This window comes from Myxocyprinus asiaticus, chromosome 7 (assembly GCF_019703515.2).
Source record: "Myxocyprinus asiaticus isolate MX2 ecotype Aquarium Trade chromosome 7, UBuf_Myxa_2, whole genome shotgun sequence".
Lineage (NCBI taxonomy): Eukaryota > Metazoa > Chordata > Actinopteri > Cypriniformes > Catostomidae > Myxocyprinus > Myxocyprinus asiaticus.
This window is the reverse complement of record NC_059350.1, coordinates 32,643,093-32,662,646: the sequence shown is the minus strand read 5'-3', so window position 1 is coordinate 32,662,646 and position 19,554 is coordinate 32,643,093. Positions and strand designations below refer to the sequence as shown.

Sequence of the window (19,554 nt, the reverse complement as noted above, 5' to 3'; positions counted from 1 at the left end):
GCAAGTCTGGCCTCAATCTTTTTCAGTAATTAACAACACTCTTTAACACTAACAATTGTTAATCAAAATCTAGAGATGCTTGTAATCCAATTATAATATTGATTACATAAATATTTATATATATATATATATATATATATATATATAAACACAAATAAAAGTGTCATCTCATGGGTTGCAAAACATTTTTAGAGCCAAACTCAACTGCACAAGATTCATGTGGCTTGAGAGTAAATTAAGCTAGTAGTTACAAATACAATCCAGCCCACATGGTGCAATTTACACATGGGCCCTTTATTTTATTTTTTGCAGTCTATATTAATACATTTAAAAAATAAATAAAAAAAACAAACCATTTCGGTCATGCCTTTGAAAAAAACAGACATGAAAATAAGACACATGCACACAAGTAATTGTGGTTGAAAAGGAGTTGGTCTTTATTGACAGATTTTACAGAGACTAATTTAGTCCTCCTGCTGTTCCACAACTGTGCCCTTCTCGCTGACATAGATGCCATCCAGAAACTTCCGAATGTCCTTTTTTCTCACAGTGGTGGCCTGCTGGATCAGAGCAGCTGCAAGAGAGAACCAAAAAAAACAGGTGTTAAGAGAAACAAGTTTGCACAGTCATGCAACATGGTGCTCCCCAAAACAGAACCCCCATGTGCTAGAAGAGCTGTATCACACAGAAATTAGTCATGTAACATGCACATCAAGTCGGCGGTTATAGCTGTGAACTCAGAAAAGCTTTGTTAGTGTCATCATGCTTGAATGATTGTGAGAATGTGCAATCGAGCCCTAAAAACATGAAATGTAGTAATGCTGTAAAGTGAAATACTTTGATGTAGGAGATAATGAACAACTAGATCAAAAATCAACACACTGGTTCAAATTTGGCACTTTTGCAAAGACAATTTTGCCAGTTTACCAATGATCATGAAAATAATTAACAGACAGACATGCTCAATGACAAAAAGCAGGAAAAATGTATGCACAGAAAAGAGACTGTGGCAGTGGCAGCTCCTGTCCCGTGTGAAGGTCTCATTCTAACCTCTCATGTTCTCTACGACTCGGCCTCAACTACAGTTCCCTTCTCAGAGACGTAAATACCATCCAGGAACTTTCTGATATCCTTATTTTTCACTGTGGTTGCCTGCTGGATAAGGGCCGCTGAAACAAGAAATGCTGGGGAGGTGAGGAGCATGTACACACCAACACTAACATTAAAGACACGCACTCAGATCCAGTCTCTTCAATCATTCTCGCGCATACACACACACACACACAGGTTATGCAACCAAGGGTAGTCTACATGGTAACAATTGAGACCTGAAGGTGAGGGTAATTTAGTACATACCCTCAAGATACATAGATGCTGGGGTCTAGTACTGATTGGGTGAAGGTAAAGTTAAGATTTTAAAAGAATGATCTATGCCTTTCATCTGTAAAAGCATAGTCTATTCAAAAACAAAAAAAGATCAACACTATTTATTCAAGACACTCAACATCGTGGTAAAGATAATAAGAAAACATCTAACACATTGCTATCTGCAACACTGGTATCTTACAGAGTTAAATCAAGCATTAAATCTAACAAATACTTTAAATACCTCAATGAAAATAGAATGGTCCAACACTTGGTTTTAAACTTGTGCACAAACCATCTGTAAACGTCTGACATTGACATCTGTTGGCACAGTACAACCTAAAGAGAGTAGGCTCACCTGAATTTGACACCAGCTCAATGTCATTACCCTCCAGAACCAGCTCGTCTTTCTGAGCGGCTGAAACTGCACATGATACACCTATACAAAAAAGATTTCCTATAAAATTGCAAATGGCAACCAAGCTGGGTTCAAACCTATGGTGAAAAACACTAATGTCAGCAGAGACCTTTATAAAGCAGGATTAAAGGGCTTTGTGATGACACTACACCAGTTTGGACAAAAGAAAGTCTGTACACATACCTTGCCTCATACGGACACGGCGGATGTACTTCTCCCCTAAGAAGTTTCTGATCTCCACCAGAGAGCCATTCTCCTGCATCACCACGTTAATGGGGAAATGGGCATATACAGATCGCATCTTGTATCTGAAGCCCTACAGACAAAATTAACATGCATTACATCACATATTGTCTTGATAACCATGCCCTCCCCTCTTCAATATGACTTGGCAAGAGACTGTGGACAGAAAGGCACTATTTTGGACAAATATGCAATCTCTTTAAAAAGCAGCATTAACCACCTAATACAGGTTTCCCACACTTTTAGACCAACGAATTCCATGACTTTGAGTTGAGATTTTTAATTCAAATTCAGACCAATTCAAAATTGAATCAAACTGATTCGTAAACCAGTCAGACAAATTTATTGAAAAGAACCAACTCAGGACACCAATTCTCTCACATATCAGACATCTCTTTGGCTTGCGAGGTAGTTTTACTCTGCCCAAGAGTAACGTTTACCTCATGAAATATTTTTGATCAGAGCATAACTAGAAAAATCCATGTTCATTATGGAAATTACCATGACTTCATTAATTTCCATTCATTTTTCAATATCTCTAGGGTTTCCATCCAAATCTTTAGCATTTTTTTTTTTATGCGCATTTCTGAAAATTCAACTTAAGAAAACGCAAAACATTGCACGCTTCTATAAACTGTTATGCACATTATCTTTAGGGAGCCGACCTTCTAGGGCTGAACGATTAACCAAAATAAAATCGAGATTGCGATATGACCCAGTGTGATTTTTCAAACCGTGAGGGCTGCAATTTAATTAAATAGACTCAATGCGCTGCCTGCGGTGCTGCGCCTATGTGCACGGCTCTTTTGTCTGTAGTGCTTTCATACATGTAAACAGGATCATTGTATTACACATGCGGTTTCAGAGTGGCTTTGTGCTCCATACAGACAAACTCTATCTATCTGGTGCCCTGAGTGACAGATGTGCCCCGAGTTCAGTTAGGTGCGCTAAAGTGCACCAAGTGCATTATTTAAAGCGCCCCAGGTTCGCGTAATTTCACATACCTCTGTTTCGCCGCTACAATTTACTATACACATTTAAAATAACCCTATGAGAGCAGGTTTTTGTTGACAGCAAGGCAGACGAGAGCATTTCACTGCATTAAAAAGGCTGTTGTCAACTCAACTTCAAACAACAAACTTCCATCCCTTCAGTTTTCAAAATAAAAGCTTCCACCGAAAAATAAAGGCTGAGGGTTTACCAGGACTGCATAGTAAGTTATTACTAAAGAAATAAATTACTATAACATAATAATAAATTATAGTAATAATAATTATTATACAATATATATATATATATATATATATATATATATATATATATATATATATAAATAACAATTTAATATAACAACTAATTATTATAGCAATAATATAAAATTCAAGTTGACAGTTTCAAAAGTATTATCATTAAGTGATTGTGATGTGTGTGTGTATATATATATATATATATTTTTTTTTTTTTGGACTCAAGTGTGAACACCCTTTCTAGAACAGTATTTCCGGTTTGCAGTAAAGCATGGGCAAAACATGGTTTAATTTTGGTTAAAAGGAATCACAAGTTTTTTTATCATATCGCAGTTTAAATTGCAATCAATTTTTTTTTTCAAAATCGCAATTAGATTTTTTTGTCCAAACAGTTCAGCCCTACCGCCCTGTGTCACGGAACAGCTGAACAATCTCCTTGCTTAGGGGAGAGTTGCATTTATTGTAATAGGGAAATTTTACATAGTTATTAATTGCTGCCAAGAGATGTTGCAAAATAAGTGTATCAGCTCATATAATAGCTGCTTTTCCACTATCGGAACAGTGCAATCAACTTGTCAGCCAGGGCCAACTGCCTCAAACCTTGAGCCACAAGACCAAAATCGATCTACATTCCCACTATCGGGCCAACAGCCCTGCAAGCAATGCCCTAAATCCCACCCTCAATACCCCGCTCTGGTGCCAACGTCACACAACCTGCCCATTTCACAAGCAAGAATGGAAACTCAAGCTGAGGTATCAGACTCTGGAAACTAGTTAGCCCTCAAAATTAACACAGATTTGTACTGTGTACACAAATGTTTTAATTTTTTCCCAAACCAGTAGCATTCTGCGCTGGATATACAACTTGGCAAGTGCGGCGACAAAATTATTTTGACAAAATTAATCACATCTTTGTTTCGACAGATGCCACCGATCTGATGTTGCACATTTCCATCAGTCAGAAGACCCCTGATTTCATCTACTGACCAATACTGATGATCCTCCGTTCTCTATTGAGGTAAACTAGTAGCTAGATATGAATGATTGGGAATGAGTATGTGCTGAAACCTCTGACCTGAATCAACCATTGACCTCACCACAATCCCTAGTTGGCCTCCTCTGGCTCAAGGGTAATCGGCAGGCCAGGGGGCTTGGCCGTTGTCATGATGCAGCCTCGGAAGTGACAGTGGCAACTAGCCCTGGCACGCACTAGCACTCATTTGGCCTGATAGTGGAAACACGGTTTAATGAGGACTCAAATGGCTATTCCCAAACACCGCCAACCTCCAAATACCTGGGAACGCCCACACACAAACAGTTCTTGTGGACTTTAACAACGAGCTGCGGGTTAAGCATTTCTGACTAAGCAGGTCTATGTTTGAAAAATTGCGTGCCATGGTTGGGCCCTTCGTTGAGCCAGTCACACAAGCTATTGACACCTGTACCAAATGATAAGCGCATTGTCATAGTGCTTTACAAACGGTCATAACACGTCATCGGTTATGAGAATAAACTGTTGCAATCCCCTTAATGGGCGTTCTGAATTATACAAAACTTCAGAAAAGAGTTTCTGCATATTAAGCGTTTCCATTCAGGTTTTCTTTTAGCGCAATTTCACAATTTGAATAAAAATAGTTGGGTCAAAACTCAGCTCATGAACATGACAACCCTAGTAGGCTTCTTGTGTCATTAAGGAATTCCTTGTAGGAGGTCAAATTTAATTTACTCACCAGGGTGACCCCCTTGATCATGTTTTGTACATGACTGCAAATGGTGCGGACTGTGGCCAGCTCCTTCCTGTTACCCCACCACTTGTCCACACGCAACTGAAACACAAATCATCCACTGATATTCCACACACTGTGATGCTCTTAGCCTGTACACACTCTCCTTCACATTTTGAAAGTTACTCTATTGAATGCAATTAACTCATTCATGTTTATAAATTGAGGATACAAACCTTTTTCTGTTTCTTGCCCAGCAGACTGAGCTCCAGGTTAATGTGGTTGAACTCGCGGCGGAGAGTGCCACGGGGTCCCTTTACCACAACTGTGCGACCCTTAAGGGACACCTCGACTGTAACGAAACGATTAGATTTATTAAAATAGAGAGTATGGATTAAGAAACAATCATATACATGGGATGGGAGCTCAATTCACACACATGACGCTTGGAGGTTGACATACCGTTGTCGGGGATGTCCACAGTTTGGTTACTGAGAATGGTCTTCATTCTGAAGGAAATAAACAAGCGATTAGCAATAATATGACTACTTGTGCCTGTCATAAATTGCACTGCGTCTTTATTGTTTTAGATTACACAGCCCACACCCGGCATGCCACAGAAACAAAAAAGTCAATTACATCCAGGTAACATTTAGCAATGCTAGTATTTTTTTGACCATTTAGTCGGTTTGAAAAAACTATTTTCCCATTACTATTAGCGTGACGAGACACGTCTTATCTTATAATGTCAATGTACTAAATGAATGATGTGCTTGATTCGGCCCACAAGTTAAAGCTAGCTAGCAGATAAACACTGACAAGTCAGTATGCGATTATCAATCAGCATCGGGTTATTTAACAGTAATACAACCACAGATATTTTCACGAACATGTGAACAAAGTCTCGAGACACTGGGCATGCTCAACGGATTTGACATTTGTCCAGATTGCACTTGATTAAAATGCGCAAGGACAGGATGCGCCATGTTCTTACCTCGCCGATTAAGGAGGAAAGGAAGTAGAAAGGACGTCATGACGTAAATGTAACTTCAACGTGTTACGTGCGTCATCGCCCAATTGCCAAGGCACGATAAATCAATTACCATTATTTCAATCAGGTCTAGAAAATCTTTAATTTAAATTGATACATTATTATTTTATACACAAAAATAAATGGCATTCATGCGTTTGTCATAGCTATCATATCCACAGAATGTCAGTGTTATAAATGTGCAGTGCGAAGTAAAGTGTGAGTTAATCGATGTCAGAGTGAGTGCTGTCAATGACAAAGTCATGGCGTTGATCAGCCGGAGTTGTTCTGTTGCGTGTAGATATTCCACAAATCATCTCTTTTTACCGTCAAAATGCTTTGAGGTGTCTCATGTAAGTTCCTTCTGTTTTAGTTCCATTTTTACTGTACATATGCATAATATCAAATAGGTGTTATCTACCGGTGCTCTGTAATGCAGGTCAATGCAGGGGTTACTGTAGTAGTATATCAGTCTAATATCCACTGATTAAACATATTTTGGTTTTCCACTCATTTCATGTTCCTAAATAGAGTAGTAGTTGAATTGACAATACCGTGAGATGAGAATTTCATAACCAGAATGAGAGTTAAGGAATTTAAGTCAATCAGCAGTTTTCTTATTTTGTTCTGCTGGTCACAGGATTACTGTAACAGACTGACCACTGCTGCCAACACATCAGCCACACTCACAGAGAGAAAGAAAGAGATAAAAGAAAATGGGCTGAACTTGCAGGACTTTATATCTGGAGAGCTTTCAGAAAAGAGCAAGTGGGAGGAATACAGGGGCAACCTGAAGAGACAGAAGGGAGAAAGGTAATGTTATGGACACCACTTATTCACTTTCAATAATGCTCAATAACACTTTCATCAGTTACAGTTATGGGTCTGTAGTACGTGGCAGTGTAATCACAGAATAAGGTTGGAAAAATTAATAAACAGATCACAAATTTTCTAACCAAAAAAGTTTGTTTGTTTGTTTTGACGTGTACCGTAGTGATGGTACCATGTAATTATTTGAAGTACCTTGGAGTACCATGTAAATATCATGGTAAATTAATGTGGAAATCATTTAGTACCATGGTATACATCAAAGTACCATGGTATTGCCATCTGATGATACCATCACTGTACCATTATATTGCCACAGTACTTTTTTTAAAACAAAGTTAAAAAAAAATATGTGTTTTAATAGTTTTGCCGATTGATTGACTGAATGCATGCAGACTTTGAACGTTCTTATGCTGGTAGAGACCAATTTATGAATTTAAGATGGTTATTATGTGATAGATACTTCATAATTAAACTTATTTAACAATTTTACGTTAACGTACTATTAAGTTCAGTCCATGTGATTTAACCATCTGTGTTAATTTTCTCAGACTGAGACTACCACCTTGGCTGAAAACAGAGATCCCTGTTGGAAAAAACTACAACAAACTGAAAAACACACTCCGAGATTTAAACCTTCACACAGTGAGTGTCTAAAAAACCCATCTGACAATTGAGCACTTGGCCTGACACAGTGCTGACAACTTGATATTTCAAAGGTCCTGTTTACATCATTTATACTGGTATTAAAATCCGTCTCGGTCTCATTTCCTTGAAAGTCGATGACCGGCAAAGTTTAAAACCTTTGTTTTAGTTCAGTAGTTGAGGTGAGTAGGTGAGTCCGGGATGGATCAGGATGCATTAGCATTTGCACTGCAAATCAGATCAAAAACATTTTAGACCATGTTTACCACTTGTGATCGGATTGCACGAAACAGATTTTAATTTCAGTGGTCAAAATGTTGTGTATAGGCCTGTGGTACAGGAAGTACAGACTGTTGTTACTATGGTTGCAGGTCTGCGAGGAGGCCAGGTGTCCCAATATCGGAGAATGCTGGGGGGGAGGAGAGTATTCCACTGCCACGGCTACCATTATGGTAATAGTATTGGCTGGGAAACACACATTTAATTACCATAATGTAATTCTCTTTCAAAAAGTAGTTCTTTGTTAACTTCCCCAGCAAAGTTTGAATTAACATGTATGCTTGATACATTTCTCTTTCCATAGTTAATGGGGGACACATGTACACGTGGCTGTAGGTTTTGTTCGGTTAAAACAGCGAGACGTCCTCCGCCTCTTGACCCTGACGAGCCGCATAACACAGCTAAAGCCATCGCAGCCTGGGGGCTGGACTATGTAGTACTCACATCAGTGGACAGAGATGGTGAGGAAACACAATAAAGCACCAGCAATCTACAAGTTGAATTAAACTTCTAATTGTTCTTAAACGTATGGTATGATCAAGCAAATAATCATTTTATTGTGTTGAACAGACATTCCTGATGGTGGGGCTGAGCACTTTGCACAGACTGTCTCCAACCTTAAAGAGAGGTACAGAGATTACTCTGAGAGTTTAGTTAAAGGAACAGTTCACCTAAAAATTTAAATTCTATTATTATTCACCCCCATGTCATTCATGTTGCTGCTATTTTTCCATATAACATGAAAAGATTATTTGTTAAAGAATCTTTACATAGCTCTTGTCATTCATCAACTGTTCATTGTAAACCCGACTGATTAAAAAAAAAAATATATATATATATATATATATATATCATAAAAGTTGTTCATATGACTCTTCCAAAGCAAAATGATTTAATTCTTGGGTGAAATATTACTTAAATTTTTTTATGTTTGTAAAAGACTTTTCATTAGAATCACTTTGTTGTCCTTCTTCTGTTTCTTTCATACACATGTCTTCTCTCTTAGGAACCCTAATATTATGGTTGAGTGTTTGACTCCTGATTTCCGTGGTGATCTTGCAGCAGTGGAGAAAATTGCTCTGTCTGGTCTTGATGTTTATGCTCACAACGTAGAGACGGTCCGAGAGTTACAGAGGTTTGTGCATTGTACCGTCACTTTCTACAGCTGCAATCAATGAGGTACTATTCATTAAATGTATTTAATACATTTAATGAATATTAACATGAATACATTTAATAATGCCATAAAATAAAATACAACAACATAAATAAAAACAGAAAAGATTAGATGCCGTAAAAAAATAAAATAAAATAATAATAATTATACTACTACACTTTACACTTTTCAGTCCTCCTACTGTACCCAGGTGTAGCTTACTTCCCTAAAGTTTTTTTTTTTTTTTTTGACAAACTCTTCTTTGGCTGACGTTTTGTGCTTGTCACATAATATTTAGTATGGATAGTATGTGAATGGAGACACAGGGCTTGTTCCCTTTCAAGTTGGTCATTTCAATGCTGCGTCAGTTGCTGACTCTATGGGGAGCTCCTCCCAGGAGTGATGATCTCTGAAGCCCTTTACAATCACGGAAATCTATTGGCAGATGACGCTTGATGCTCCACCCCTGATGGGTGCGTCATCATGGGCATATAAATGTCACCACCTTCATCACCATCCATTCTTGAGATTCATACCTCTGGTTTTCTGAGCTGTTGGAGCTGTTAGAAGACAATGGGCAAGCACATTTTGATCATCAGATTTTTGTGGGAGTGAGACGACCTGCTACGGTCCCAGTCTGGGACTTAACACTTGTCTTAAACACGTTTACAGGTCCACTGTTTAAGCCGCTGGAGGCGACGAGCTTGCAAGCACTCTTCTTGAAGATTGCGCTGTTACTCGCTCTAGCTTCAATGAATCGTGTGGGAGATCTTCAGTCCCTATCGGTCCATGATTATTGTCTGGATTTTGGGCTTGGCTTATCAAAGGCTGTGCTTAAACCTAGGTGCGGTTATGTGCCAAAAGTGTTGACCACTCCTTTTAGGGCTCAGGTAGTCACCTTGAGTGCTTTTTCTCCTCCTCCCTTTGAAACGGTCGAGGCACAGATATTGCATAAACTCTGCCCTGTCAGGGTGCTGCACATGTACATGATCATGCAAGTCAGTTCAGGCTGACGGAGCAGCTCTTTGTTTCTTTTGGAGACCACTTGAAATGTTTGGCCATCTCTAAGCAAAGACTTTCTCATTGGGTGGTTGATGCCATTGCGCTCGCTTATCGCAAGGCGTCCTGTAAGGTAATAAAGTTATACCCATTAAAGAGACCAGTATGAACATTGAAGACCAGGAGTCAGAGTTGAGGTTTCAGTCAGTTGAGAGAGAGTTTACTGAAGAAAAATGTATCCACATTTCCAAAGGCAGGAGACAGAAACAGAAAATATGTTGAGGATCTAACCTCAAACTAAATTGCAATACAACAATGGCTAACAGTAATAGGCTAATGCAAATGAGTTGACGGCATCTTTACAAGCTTACAGGCTTCTGATAGGTTAACCATACAGATATTTATGGAAACTTTTCACGCATGGTGAATTGTTAAACTATGCAAATGATGTTAATTAAAAACATAATATTGATTAGCTGGAACCACAAAGTCTCAGTTGGTCAGCAGATAAGGGTTCAAGTTTTAAGTTTTAGTTCAGTTCACTTTTCAGTTCCTCTGGCTAAGTCACATGACTCTCAAAACTCTGAACGATCCCTACAATGACATCATTAGACAGAACGCAACATTTGCTATCTTTCCCCAAGGTTGAGTCAAGCCTCACTGGAACACAGGCCTTATCCAGCTGGAACAAATATGACAAGAAAACAATACGTCCAAATGCAACAGAGCAAGGTTAGGCAGAAATATACTTTTAGTGATTAATCCTAATAATGCATTTGTGTCAGTAAATACATGTGGTACAATAATGACCTAAAACTTAAACACAATAAAATTCTTGCTTTATTTCATCAATAATTTATTTATATAAAATATAAATTTATATATAAATATAAATTTATATAAAATATAAATTTATATTAGCTCTCCGGGAGCCGGGCAAATTAGTAAGCACTGTTGTGTCATTCCTGACATTGGTCAGACCTCTAGTCACCCCTCAGAGGTCTAATATATACAAATGACCTTTAACATTCGTAATGATAACAACTGCACATGGTTAAGAAGATGATGATTACCTTTTGGTTATAACAGTTGCTAGTGAATGTATTCAAGTCATCAATATGCCGAAGAGACGGGTAAACCTGCCCCTTCAGTGCAGTGTCCCATAGGGGTATGGGCCCACTCAACCAGGGGCTTGACTTCCTCCTGGGCTTGGGTGAATGGTGTGTCCTTGCAGGACATCTGTCTGGCAGCAGGCTGGGCTTCCCCTAAAATTTTTGGTTTTATAACTTGGATGTTTCCTATCTCTCTTCCCAGGTCTTGGCTGTGAAGGAGAGTTAAACTCTTTGTGTCCTCTGGGTACTGCATATGTCCTGCTACCAGGCTGGCTTTTTTATGCTTCTCCATTGCAATGCGGATGCATAATAACACATATACATATGTGATTGTACGCAATGTCTCACTACACGATGGCTAGTGTCATTGTTAACCTCTATCCCTTCGATGGGACATTCTAACTCTCCTTCCTTCCTATTATTTAATACGAAGAGGAGATTGGGTTTGTGCTTTCTACTTACTTGGCTAGTAGTGCAATATGTGTGTGCTATCAGTAGCACCAGGGCTGTTACGGTAGCAATATGTTACCACCGTAGTGGTTGGGTGCCAATTGTCAGATGCTTTTACTTAACGCGGTGTTAATCTCGTCAACGAAATTACACACAAACGTTTGAGGTGTTATTTGATTCTGTTAACAAAGACGGGATTATGAGAATAATTTAAACATTTTTAATTCAAACATTGTTGATGAGAAGTAAACAACACTGCAAGATATTACCAATGCAGTGACAATGTTTTAGAAGATGAAAAACCTTGTTGAATAAAACATTGTTTATTCAAAAGATCCACTCTTAATATTGTAAGGATTTTTTTTTTTTCATCTAAGATTCATGTCGAGAGGTGGAAGCACCAATCCCTATTAAACTTAAGCGCTTTTTTAATCACCTATTTTCATACGCATCATATAAATATATGAGATAAACAAGCCATCAACAGCATAAATATAATATTACAACTTGCATCTGCAATGAAGCGAATGCACAGTGGAGCTTGAGCAGCTGAGCTTGTAGAGAGAGTATTGTGAGGATTGCCCCGTGCATGATCCCCAGTAAACTGAAGCACTTTTTATCACCTATTTTTAAATGCATCTTATATATAGGCCTAACCAATGTATGAGCCTAATCAGCTATATCAATAACATTAATATAATATTAGAACTTAAATCTGTGAATCAATGAAGTCAGCGAATGCACAACGGAGCTTGAGTTCTAGATACAGCGCATAAACCGGACGTGAGCCCTTTTTTCGTGTTGTTTGTTGACATGATATCACGAATAAACTTTCCTGTGAGTGAGGTTGTGAAGGGATTTTGAGATTGTAACTTCAGTCAGGGACGAATGGACGTGTAGTTACACCAATCATGCCCTGCTTTCCAAATGGGATAAATTAAATTCCGAAGGGCACTTTGAAAGGGAAAACAATCCCGATCAAGCTGTAAGATTGCTTCGATCAGAATTTCCAATAAAAATGACTTAAAAAGTGAGTTTCGAATGATCATTATTTTCAAAGCTCTCACAGTGGATGGTAAAGTCTTCGAAGGGAATAGGGCATAAGGATGATCACTTCTGAATGGGACGCACACGTGGTGGCCGTTTGGCTTGAGTTGCGCCCTAAATGCGTACTTGTGAAAACACTGTTACTGTTTATTCAACACTGCTCTATAGAGCAAAATCAAGAAGTCAAATTTTTCATCAAAAAAAATGAAAAATTAATACGCCTCTGGGATAAAGAATCCACAACACGGGGGGAGTCGCGTGACGCCATGCAAAGGTCAGACGTGTGAACAGCGAGCTCTACACACTTTGCTAGTTTTTCATTCTTTTTGTGTCATAAACCGGTGAGATTCGATACACACTGTTCCATAACTGTACTGTGAGGTCAATATGTCAAAGAATTCAAAATCCTCGGACTCTGAAGACATTAAAAGACACTTACGTGCTCAAGCTGATACCCCTGACAGGACCGCAGACCAGGGACTCAGTTTGGATGGTGCGGTGGGAGAGATTCAGTGTCAGCTGTCGAGTATGTCGGCAATGCTGGCGAAGGTCGTAGCAGACTTGGAGGATCTTGCTGTAATACGTTGATCGATTACGGCCATGGAGACGAAATTCACTGAGTTGGTTACAAGAATGGGGGATGTTGAGAAATGGATTGATTATCTGGAGTCATCGGAGAGGGAATTAGCTGCTAATCCACTAGCGACCAAAGTAGATTTGGAACACGTTTGGGAAAAACTGGAAGACCTTGAGAATCGTAATCAGCGAAACAACATCCAAATTGTTGGAATTCCTGAGAACGAAGAAGGCCGAGATATGGTGAAATTCCTAGAAGAGCTCTTCCTGAGTCTGCTCGACATAACAGGCCATAAGCTGGAAATCCGGCTGGAGATCCGGCTCAGAGGTCCACGGAGGGAGACAGGCCTCGATCAATTCTGACCAAATTTCTGAGATTGTCCGATAAAGATCTCCGATAAAGATCTCCCTGATCTCGCGAGGCGAGGAGTAAAGGAAGGCTTTCTTGAAAGAACCACTGCATTTTCTTGTTCCCAGACTTTGCGAATTTGATGAGGGAAACGTGATCGATTCAAGGAATGCAAGAAACTCTTACATCAACGGAAGGTCGCTTTTACACTGATGTTCCCGGCCAAACTGAGAATAGATACTAAGGATGGCCGCAAAATATTTACTTGCCCACAACAAGCGCTATCTTTCATAAAATCAATGGACTGAGGAAGTCATGGTGTGTTTCTCACGTTGCAGACAAGTGAGCTTGTCTCACTAAACATTCACTTGACCGTCCGAGGAAGCTAGGCGCCTTTTTTGTTTCTTTTTGTGCTGGTTCCGCCTAGTGGCTGGAGTTTGTTTTGTGGAATAACACTCCTTCGGGACAGTTATGGATGAATCTGCACGTTCCTTGTGTTTATGCCTCCTATTGGCTGGAGTTTGTTTTGTGGAGTATTTTTTTTTTTTTTTTTTGCAGGACATTGGAAGGATTAGGTCATCTGCTGCGCTCATGAATAGCCGGCTCACTGAGCATTCGTTTGACTGTCCGAGGAAACTGAACAGCTATTTTTTTGTTTTTTTGTGGTGTTTTTTGGAGGAACACAGCTTCAGGACAGTTTTGTGAATTAATCTACATGTTCTTTGTGTTTATTCTGCCTATTGGCTGGAGTGTTATAGATTATTTTCTGTTATGTAATTCTGTCTCACAAAATTTGTATAGAAACACCAGACTTGAGCAATCCGACGGCAAAGTTATCGCGGGGGCTCTCGTAGGCGTACATGGACGGTTTGAGGTTAGAGGGATGGACACCAGTTGGCGCTGTCGTGCACATTAATGCACACGTTTTTCTTTTTTCTGTTTGTTTGGTTTGGGGGGAAGTTCGGGGTTTGACTGTTGCACTAATGTTGGAATGTAGTCTTTATCATTTTATTTTTGACACACAATCTATTTTTTGTTAATGTAGTCTTTATCATTTTATTTTTGACACACAATCTATTTTTTGTTAATGTTAATATGAGTGGGGGCCTGGGTAGCTCAGTGGTAAAATACGCTGGCTACCACCCCTGGAGTTCACTAGCTCGCTAGTTCAAATCCCAGGGCGTGCTGAGTGACTCCAGCCAGGTCTCCTCAGCAACCAAATTGGCCTGGTTGCTAGGGAGGGTAGAGTCACATGGGGTAAACTCTTCATGGTCGCTATAATGTGGTTCGTTCTGGGGCATGTGGTGAGTTGAGTGTGGTTGCCACGGTGGATGGCGTGAAGCCTCCACATACGCTATGTCTTCGTGGCAACGTGCTCAACAAGCCACGTGATAAGATGCACGGGTTGACGGTCTCAGACGCGGAGGCAACTGGGATTCGTCCTCCGCCACCCAGACTGAGGCAAATCACTACACGACCACGGGAACTTAAAAAAGCACATTGGGAATTGGGCATTCCAAATTGGGAGAAAAAGGGAAAAAAAACAAATGTTAATATGAGTGGATTGTCTCTCTCCATGTGGAATGTGAATGGGTTGGGGCACCCCATAAAAAGAAGGAAGGTTATTTCTTTTCTTAAACGAAAGAAATTTGATATAGTGTTTCTTCAAGAAATGCATCTTTCCCCGCAGCAAGCTGAAAAATTTGGGAAGATATGGGGTAGACATGTTTTCTTTAGTGCTGGCTCAAGTAAGAGCAGGGGAGTCATTACATTGATAAGTAAACATCTACAATTCAAATGTCTCAAACAGATTAAAGATAAATTAGGGTAAAGGTTGATTTTGGCTAATATTTACGCACCTAACGCTGATGATCAGGGCTTTTTTATAGAGCTTGAAGGGATGTTGCAAGCTGCTGGCACCCCTCATGATATACAGTAATATTGGGAGTAGACTTTAATTTTTGATGGACTCAGAAGTGTGCAAGCTCCCTAGAGCAACATTGACGCTTCACAGGATGTGTAAAAATCTTGGTCTTACAGATATTTGGAGACTTTTAAACCCATCTGGTAGGGACTATACATTTTTTTCATCAGTCCATAAGATTTATTCTAGAATAGATTTTTTTTTATATATATATCTAAGTCCCTCATTTCATCTGTTGTTGATTGCTAAATTGGAAACATTTGGTGAATTTAGAGGTGTTGCCACATATGGAGAAAAAGAAATAATATAGTTGGTGCCTTAATGTATCCCTTTTGCAAAATCCTGATTTCCAACAAATGTTAAAGGCTGAAATCAATGTTTATATTGAGACCAGCTAGTCCTCAGTATCCTCTGTGGGCGTGCCTTGGGAGGCACTTAAGGCGGTTCTTAGGGGTCAAATCTTACAGTGTGCCTCATTCATCAACAAATCCAAAGCACGAGAACTCGTGGAGTTGGAAGGGAATATTAAAAGTGCCGAGGCAGAGCTGAAGCACCGAATGTCCTCTGATGGCCTCAGAGAATTGACCCGATTGAAATAAAGATATAATACTATTTTGTCACGGAAGGTGGAGTTTTGGTTATTCAGGGCAAGACAGTCATACTTTGAGTTGGGGGACAAAGCAGGGAAGCTTTTGGCTAGATATATAAAGCAGAGAGAGTCTTTTTCTACCATTCCCTCAGTGAAATCTGCTGGTGGTGAAATTTTTACCTCGGTCATTGATATTAATAATGCTTTTAAAGAATTCTATCTTGATCTCTATAGTTCCACATCTTTGTCTACTGATGAGGATATTAGAAATTTTGTGGAACCATTAGAACTCCCTAAACTGACGACTGAGCAAAAAGATTCTCTTGATTCTGAGATAAACTTGGAGGAGCTTGGCAAGGTTTTTTATGTGATGTCTTGGGCACTCAGGTTTCATCTTGCCCCAGACTCTGTATTTTGGGAGATGGGGTGATCATCAATGTGGGGAATAAACATGTGGAGGATTGGGTCCTAACCAGTGTTATGTTCGCCAGACAGGTGATTTTGAGGGGTTGGAAGTCGGCTGGAGTGCCCCCATTTCAGGAGTGGTGCTCGGAGATGGGGAGGGTGGCGGCTTTAGAAAAAGGGTCATCTAGAAGACTGGGGAATTTGGGTTTGTTTGTTGGGAAATGGGGTAGATACTTGGCGTTCTTGGAGGGTTCTCGGGGTGGAACAGTGGAGAGAGAGGGGTAGTTGTTATAATGTGTGATTTTTATATTTTTATATACTTTTTTTTTCTTTTGTATGTGCACATGTATGACCACAGGGGTGTTTGTTGAGGGTCGGGGTGGGGTTGGGGATGGGGAGGGTTGATAGCGGGTGTTAAAAGTTGATTCTGTGTATTTATGTTTTGCTTTTCTGTGTTTTTGAATAAAAATGTTAATCATAAAAAAAATGTTTTTTTAAAGAATCCACAACACAGATACTAAAGATCTAATACTTCATTATACTCATTAAATGACATTATTTCAGGAATTGATTTCAAGTTTCATAAGGTTTAACCTAAACCTTTTCTGTAAGTTGATATGTTTACGTCACATGCATAACTGCCGGTGGCACTTTGCCACCGTGGTGGGGCGGTTGTCACGGTGATGCTTGCAGCCCAAAGTAGCACAGCGCGATGGCATAGGGTCCGCATAGCATCAGCAACTGATGAGGCATCGAAGTGACTGACTTGAAAGGGAACGCTCAGGTTACCATACTACCAGGACCGTAGTGATGAATTCTGGGCCCCCTTACTGTATATTGCTCTGGGCCCCTTTTATATGAAAAAATACTTTTTAAAATTTGTTGTCGGCCCCACCTGGACCTGTGGGCCCTTAGAATCATTACCATCTTTCACCCCATTAGCTACGGCCCTGCATACTACTGCATACACACAATGCTTGCCACACTACTGATTTCTTGCTGTAAAGGGACCGAGAGATGCGCTCTATGTCTGAGAGTGGCAGAGCAGGTATCTACAATATCTTTCGCACACACATACGCAGAGATTGTGCAGGCGAGAGAGAGTGTGTAAAAAAAGTTATTTGAAAGAGTACGCACTCTGCCTCTCTCAGACAGAAAATCACATAAGGAGGTTAACACGTGAAAACTGATGCACAGTACCAAATACACAAGTATAATTGTCCTAACTGTAGAGAGCAAATCAATATAAAGACAAAAAGCCAAATCCCGGACATTATTAGCAAATTTTTAAATCCTGGCCGGATGCTTTTTTCAGGTCTGAAAAAGAGGACGTATCCGGGAAAAGAGGATGTATGGTCACCCTAGAAATATACAAATATTTTTCTCTGGCACACATTAAATTACATTGCTAAAAATACAATTTATAATTTTTGATGGTGTGGGCCATTGAAAATGTTATCCAGGAAAGTACAAATTTCAACTACTTGCCTGACCAGCCCAGCAGAAAAATATCCCTGTTATTGAGCCCTGGAATCAATTTTAATTTAACCTGTGTTCTATTGAAGAACATATTTTGATGTTTTGTAAAATGTCTGAAAGCACAGACATTTTTCATAGGGTGGCATCCAAAATGAGAAAAGTAAAAAAGGTTCCTTGTGTTTTGCCCTTGTCCTGCTTATTTGTGTGCTGTAGCACATACAATCACCACCAGATGGCAGAAATATAGCTCATCTAACTTATCAAATGAATCAGTAACCTTGTAGTTCTCATCATGGGCGCCTGCAGGATTTCATCTGAGGATACACACAGAAATCTGCCTTGTACAAACTTATATCTAGGGGAGTCCGGGGACATGCTCCCCCGGGAGACTTTTTTTTGCCGTACAGCTTCAGGCTAAACTGAGGTCTCATTCTTTGTCGTTCTCAATGTAGTAACACCACTGTAGTAAATCTCACTGGTGTCCAACTCTTTGGAGTTCATGGCTTATCTCAGTATCTACCTCTGATCTTTGACCCTTAGGTATGTGCGTGACCCTCGTGCTAACTTCGACCAATCACTGTGTGTTTTACGACATTCTAAAAAAGTGAAACCCAGTGTTCTTACGAAGACTTCTATCATGCTGGGACTGGGAGAGACAGATGCACAGATACATGCCACTTTGAAAGGTAATATGCTGCAACACACTGAAGCAAGTGAGTTACAGATGTATTTTATGTATGTCAGGGGTGGAAATAAATATGCAGATGTTAGCAAATGAGAGTTATTTGTTTTCTTGCAGAATTGAGAGATGCTGGAGTGGACTGTCTGACACTGGGGCAGTACATGCAGCCAACCAAACGCCATCTCAAGGTATGAAACGATACAAAAATATAATCAACCCAACACCACATAAGACACTAACCAGTAACCCCATGACGAATAATTCAACACCAACCGGCTACATTTCCTCTCTAAGCCATACACCATTTCAGTTTTGTTCTGTTACATGACACAGCTAACATGCATCACTAAATGTGTGTCTTTAAAGGTGGAAGAATATGTCACTCCTGAGAGGTTTTTGTATTGGGAGAAGATTGGCCAGGAGATGGGATTTGTCTACACAGCCAGCGGGCCACTTGTGCGCTCCTCTTACAAAGCAGGTAACTGTTTGTTTCTGTCTGACAAAGGCTTTCACATAAACACCTGTTCAATGCTCATGAAGCACACACACTTGCACAGACTGTTACATTATTTGTGTAAACATTCTGTCTTGTGCTATTTCTTTATTTCTTAGGTGAGTTCTTCTTGAAGAATCTGCTGGAAAAAAGGAAGACTGAAGGGACAACAACGACAGCGGAGTAAAACTGTTGAACAATATCTTTCTGACTGTCCCCTCTTATCTTTTCTGTCTCTCTCTCTGCAGTCTATACAAAGACTATGCAGCTTAGTTATTACAAATAAAACTCATTATATTGGTTGTAACTTTCTATAAACATAAAGTTACAATAATTTCAATAAACCAGCCACAGACACATGGTCAGGCTTCACAAAGAGTGAAGCATTTCACAACTGGGTAATGTCACCTTCATTGCTCAAAGCAGCAAATAAAGGCCATGCTAATGTATTTAAGAGACTGCAATTAACAGTGTTGTACAATATTTTGGGTTTAAGAAATAGAATTAAAGATCT

At 39.6% G+C, this 19,554-nt stretch overlaps 2 protein-coding genes across 2 annotated transcripts; one reads left to right on the top strand and one right to left on the bottom strand.

Annotated features, from left to right (window-relative positions):
* Positions 1-413: 413 nt before the first annotated feature.
* LOC127443655 (60S ribosomal protein L9-like) lies at positions 414-5,620 on the bottom strand. Its single transcript, XM_051702390.1, has 7 exons — positions 5,460-5,620; positions 5,234-5,349; positions 5,004-5,099; positions 1,967-2,099; positions 1,724-1,804; positions 1,051-1,169; positions 414-574 (listed from the first exon to the last, which is right to left on the bottom strand). Exons 1-6 carry the CDS (start codon positions 5,557-5,559, stop codon positions 1,063-1,065), a joined length of 633 nt encoding a protein of 210 aa, XP_051558350.1. The 5' UTR covers positions 5,560-5,620; the 3' UTR covers positions 414-574; positions 1,051-1,062.
* A 639-nt stretch (positions 5,621-6,259) lies between these two features.
* On the top strand, positions 6,260-19,544 carry LOC127443645 (lipoyl synthase, mitochondrial). The gene is made up of 11 exons (XM_051702375.1): positions 6,260-6,380; positions 6,668-6,840; positions 7,407-7,500; positions 7,872-7,952; positions 8,084-8,240; positions 8,350-8,407; positions 8,786-8,914; positions 18,406-18,551; positions 18,665-18,735; positions 18,914-19,025; positions 19,160-19,544. Exons 1-11 carry the CDS (start codon positions 6,291-6,293, stop codon positions 19,225-19,227), a joined length of 1,179 nt encoding a protein of 392 aa, XP_051558335.1. The 5' UTR covers positions 6,260-6,290; the 3' UTR covers positions 19,228-19,544.
* The last annotated feature ends 10 nt before the right edge of the window (positions 19,545-19,554 follow it).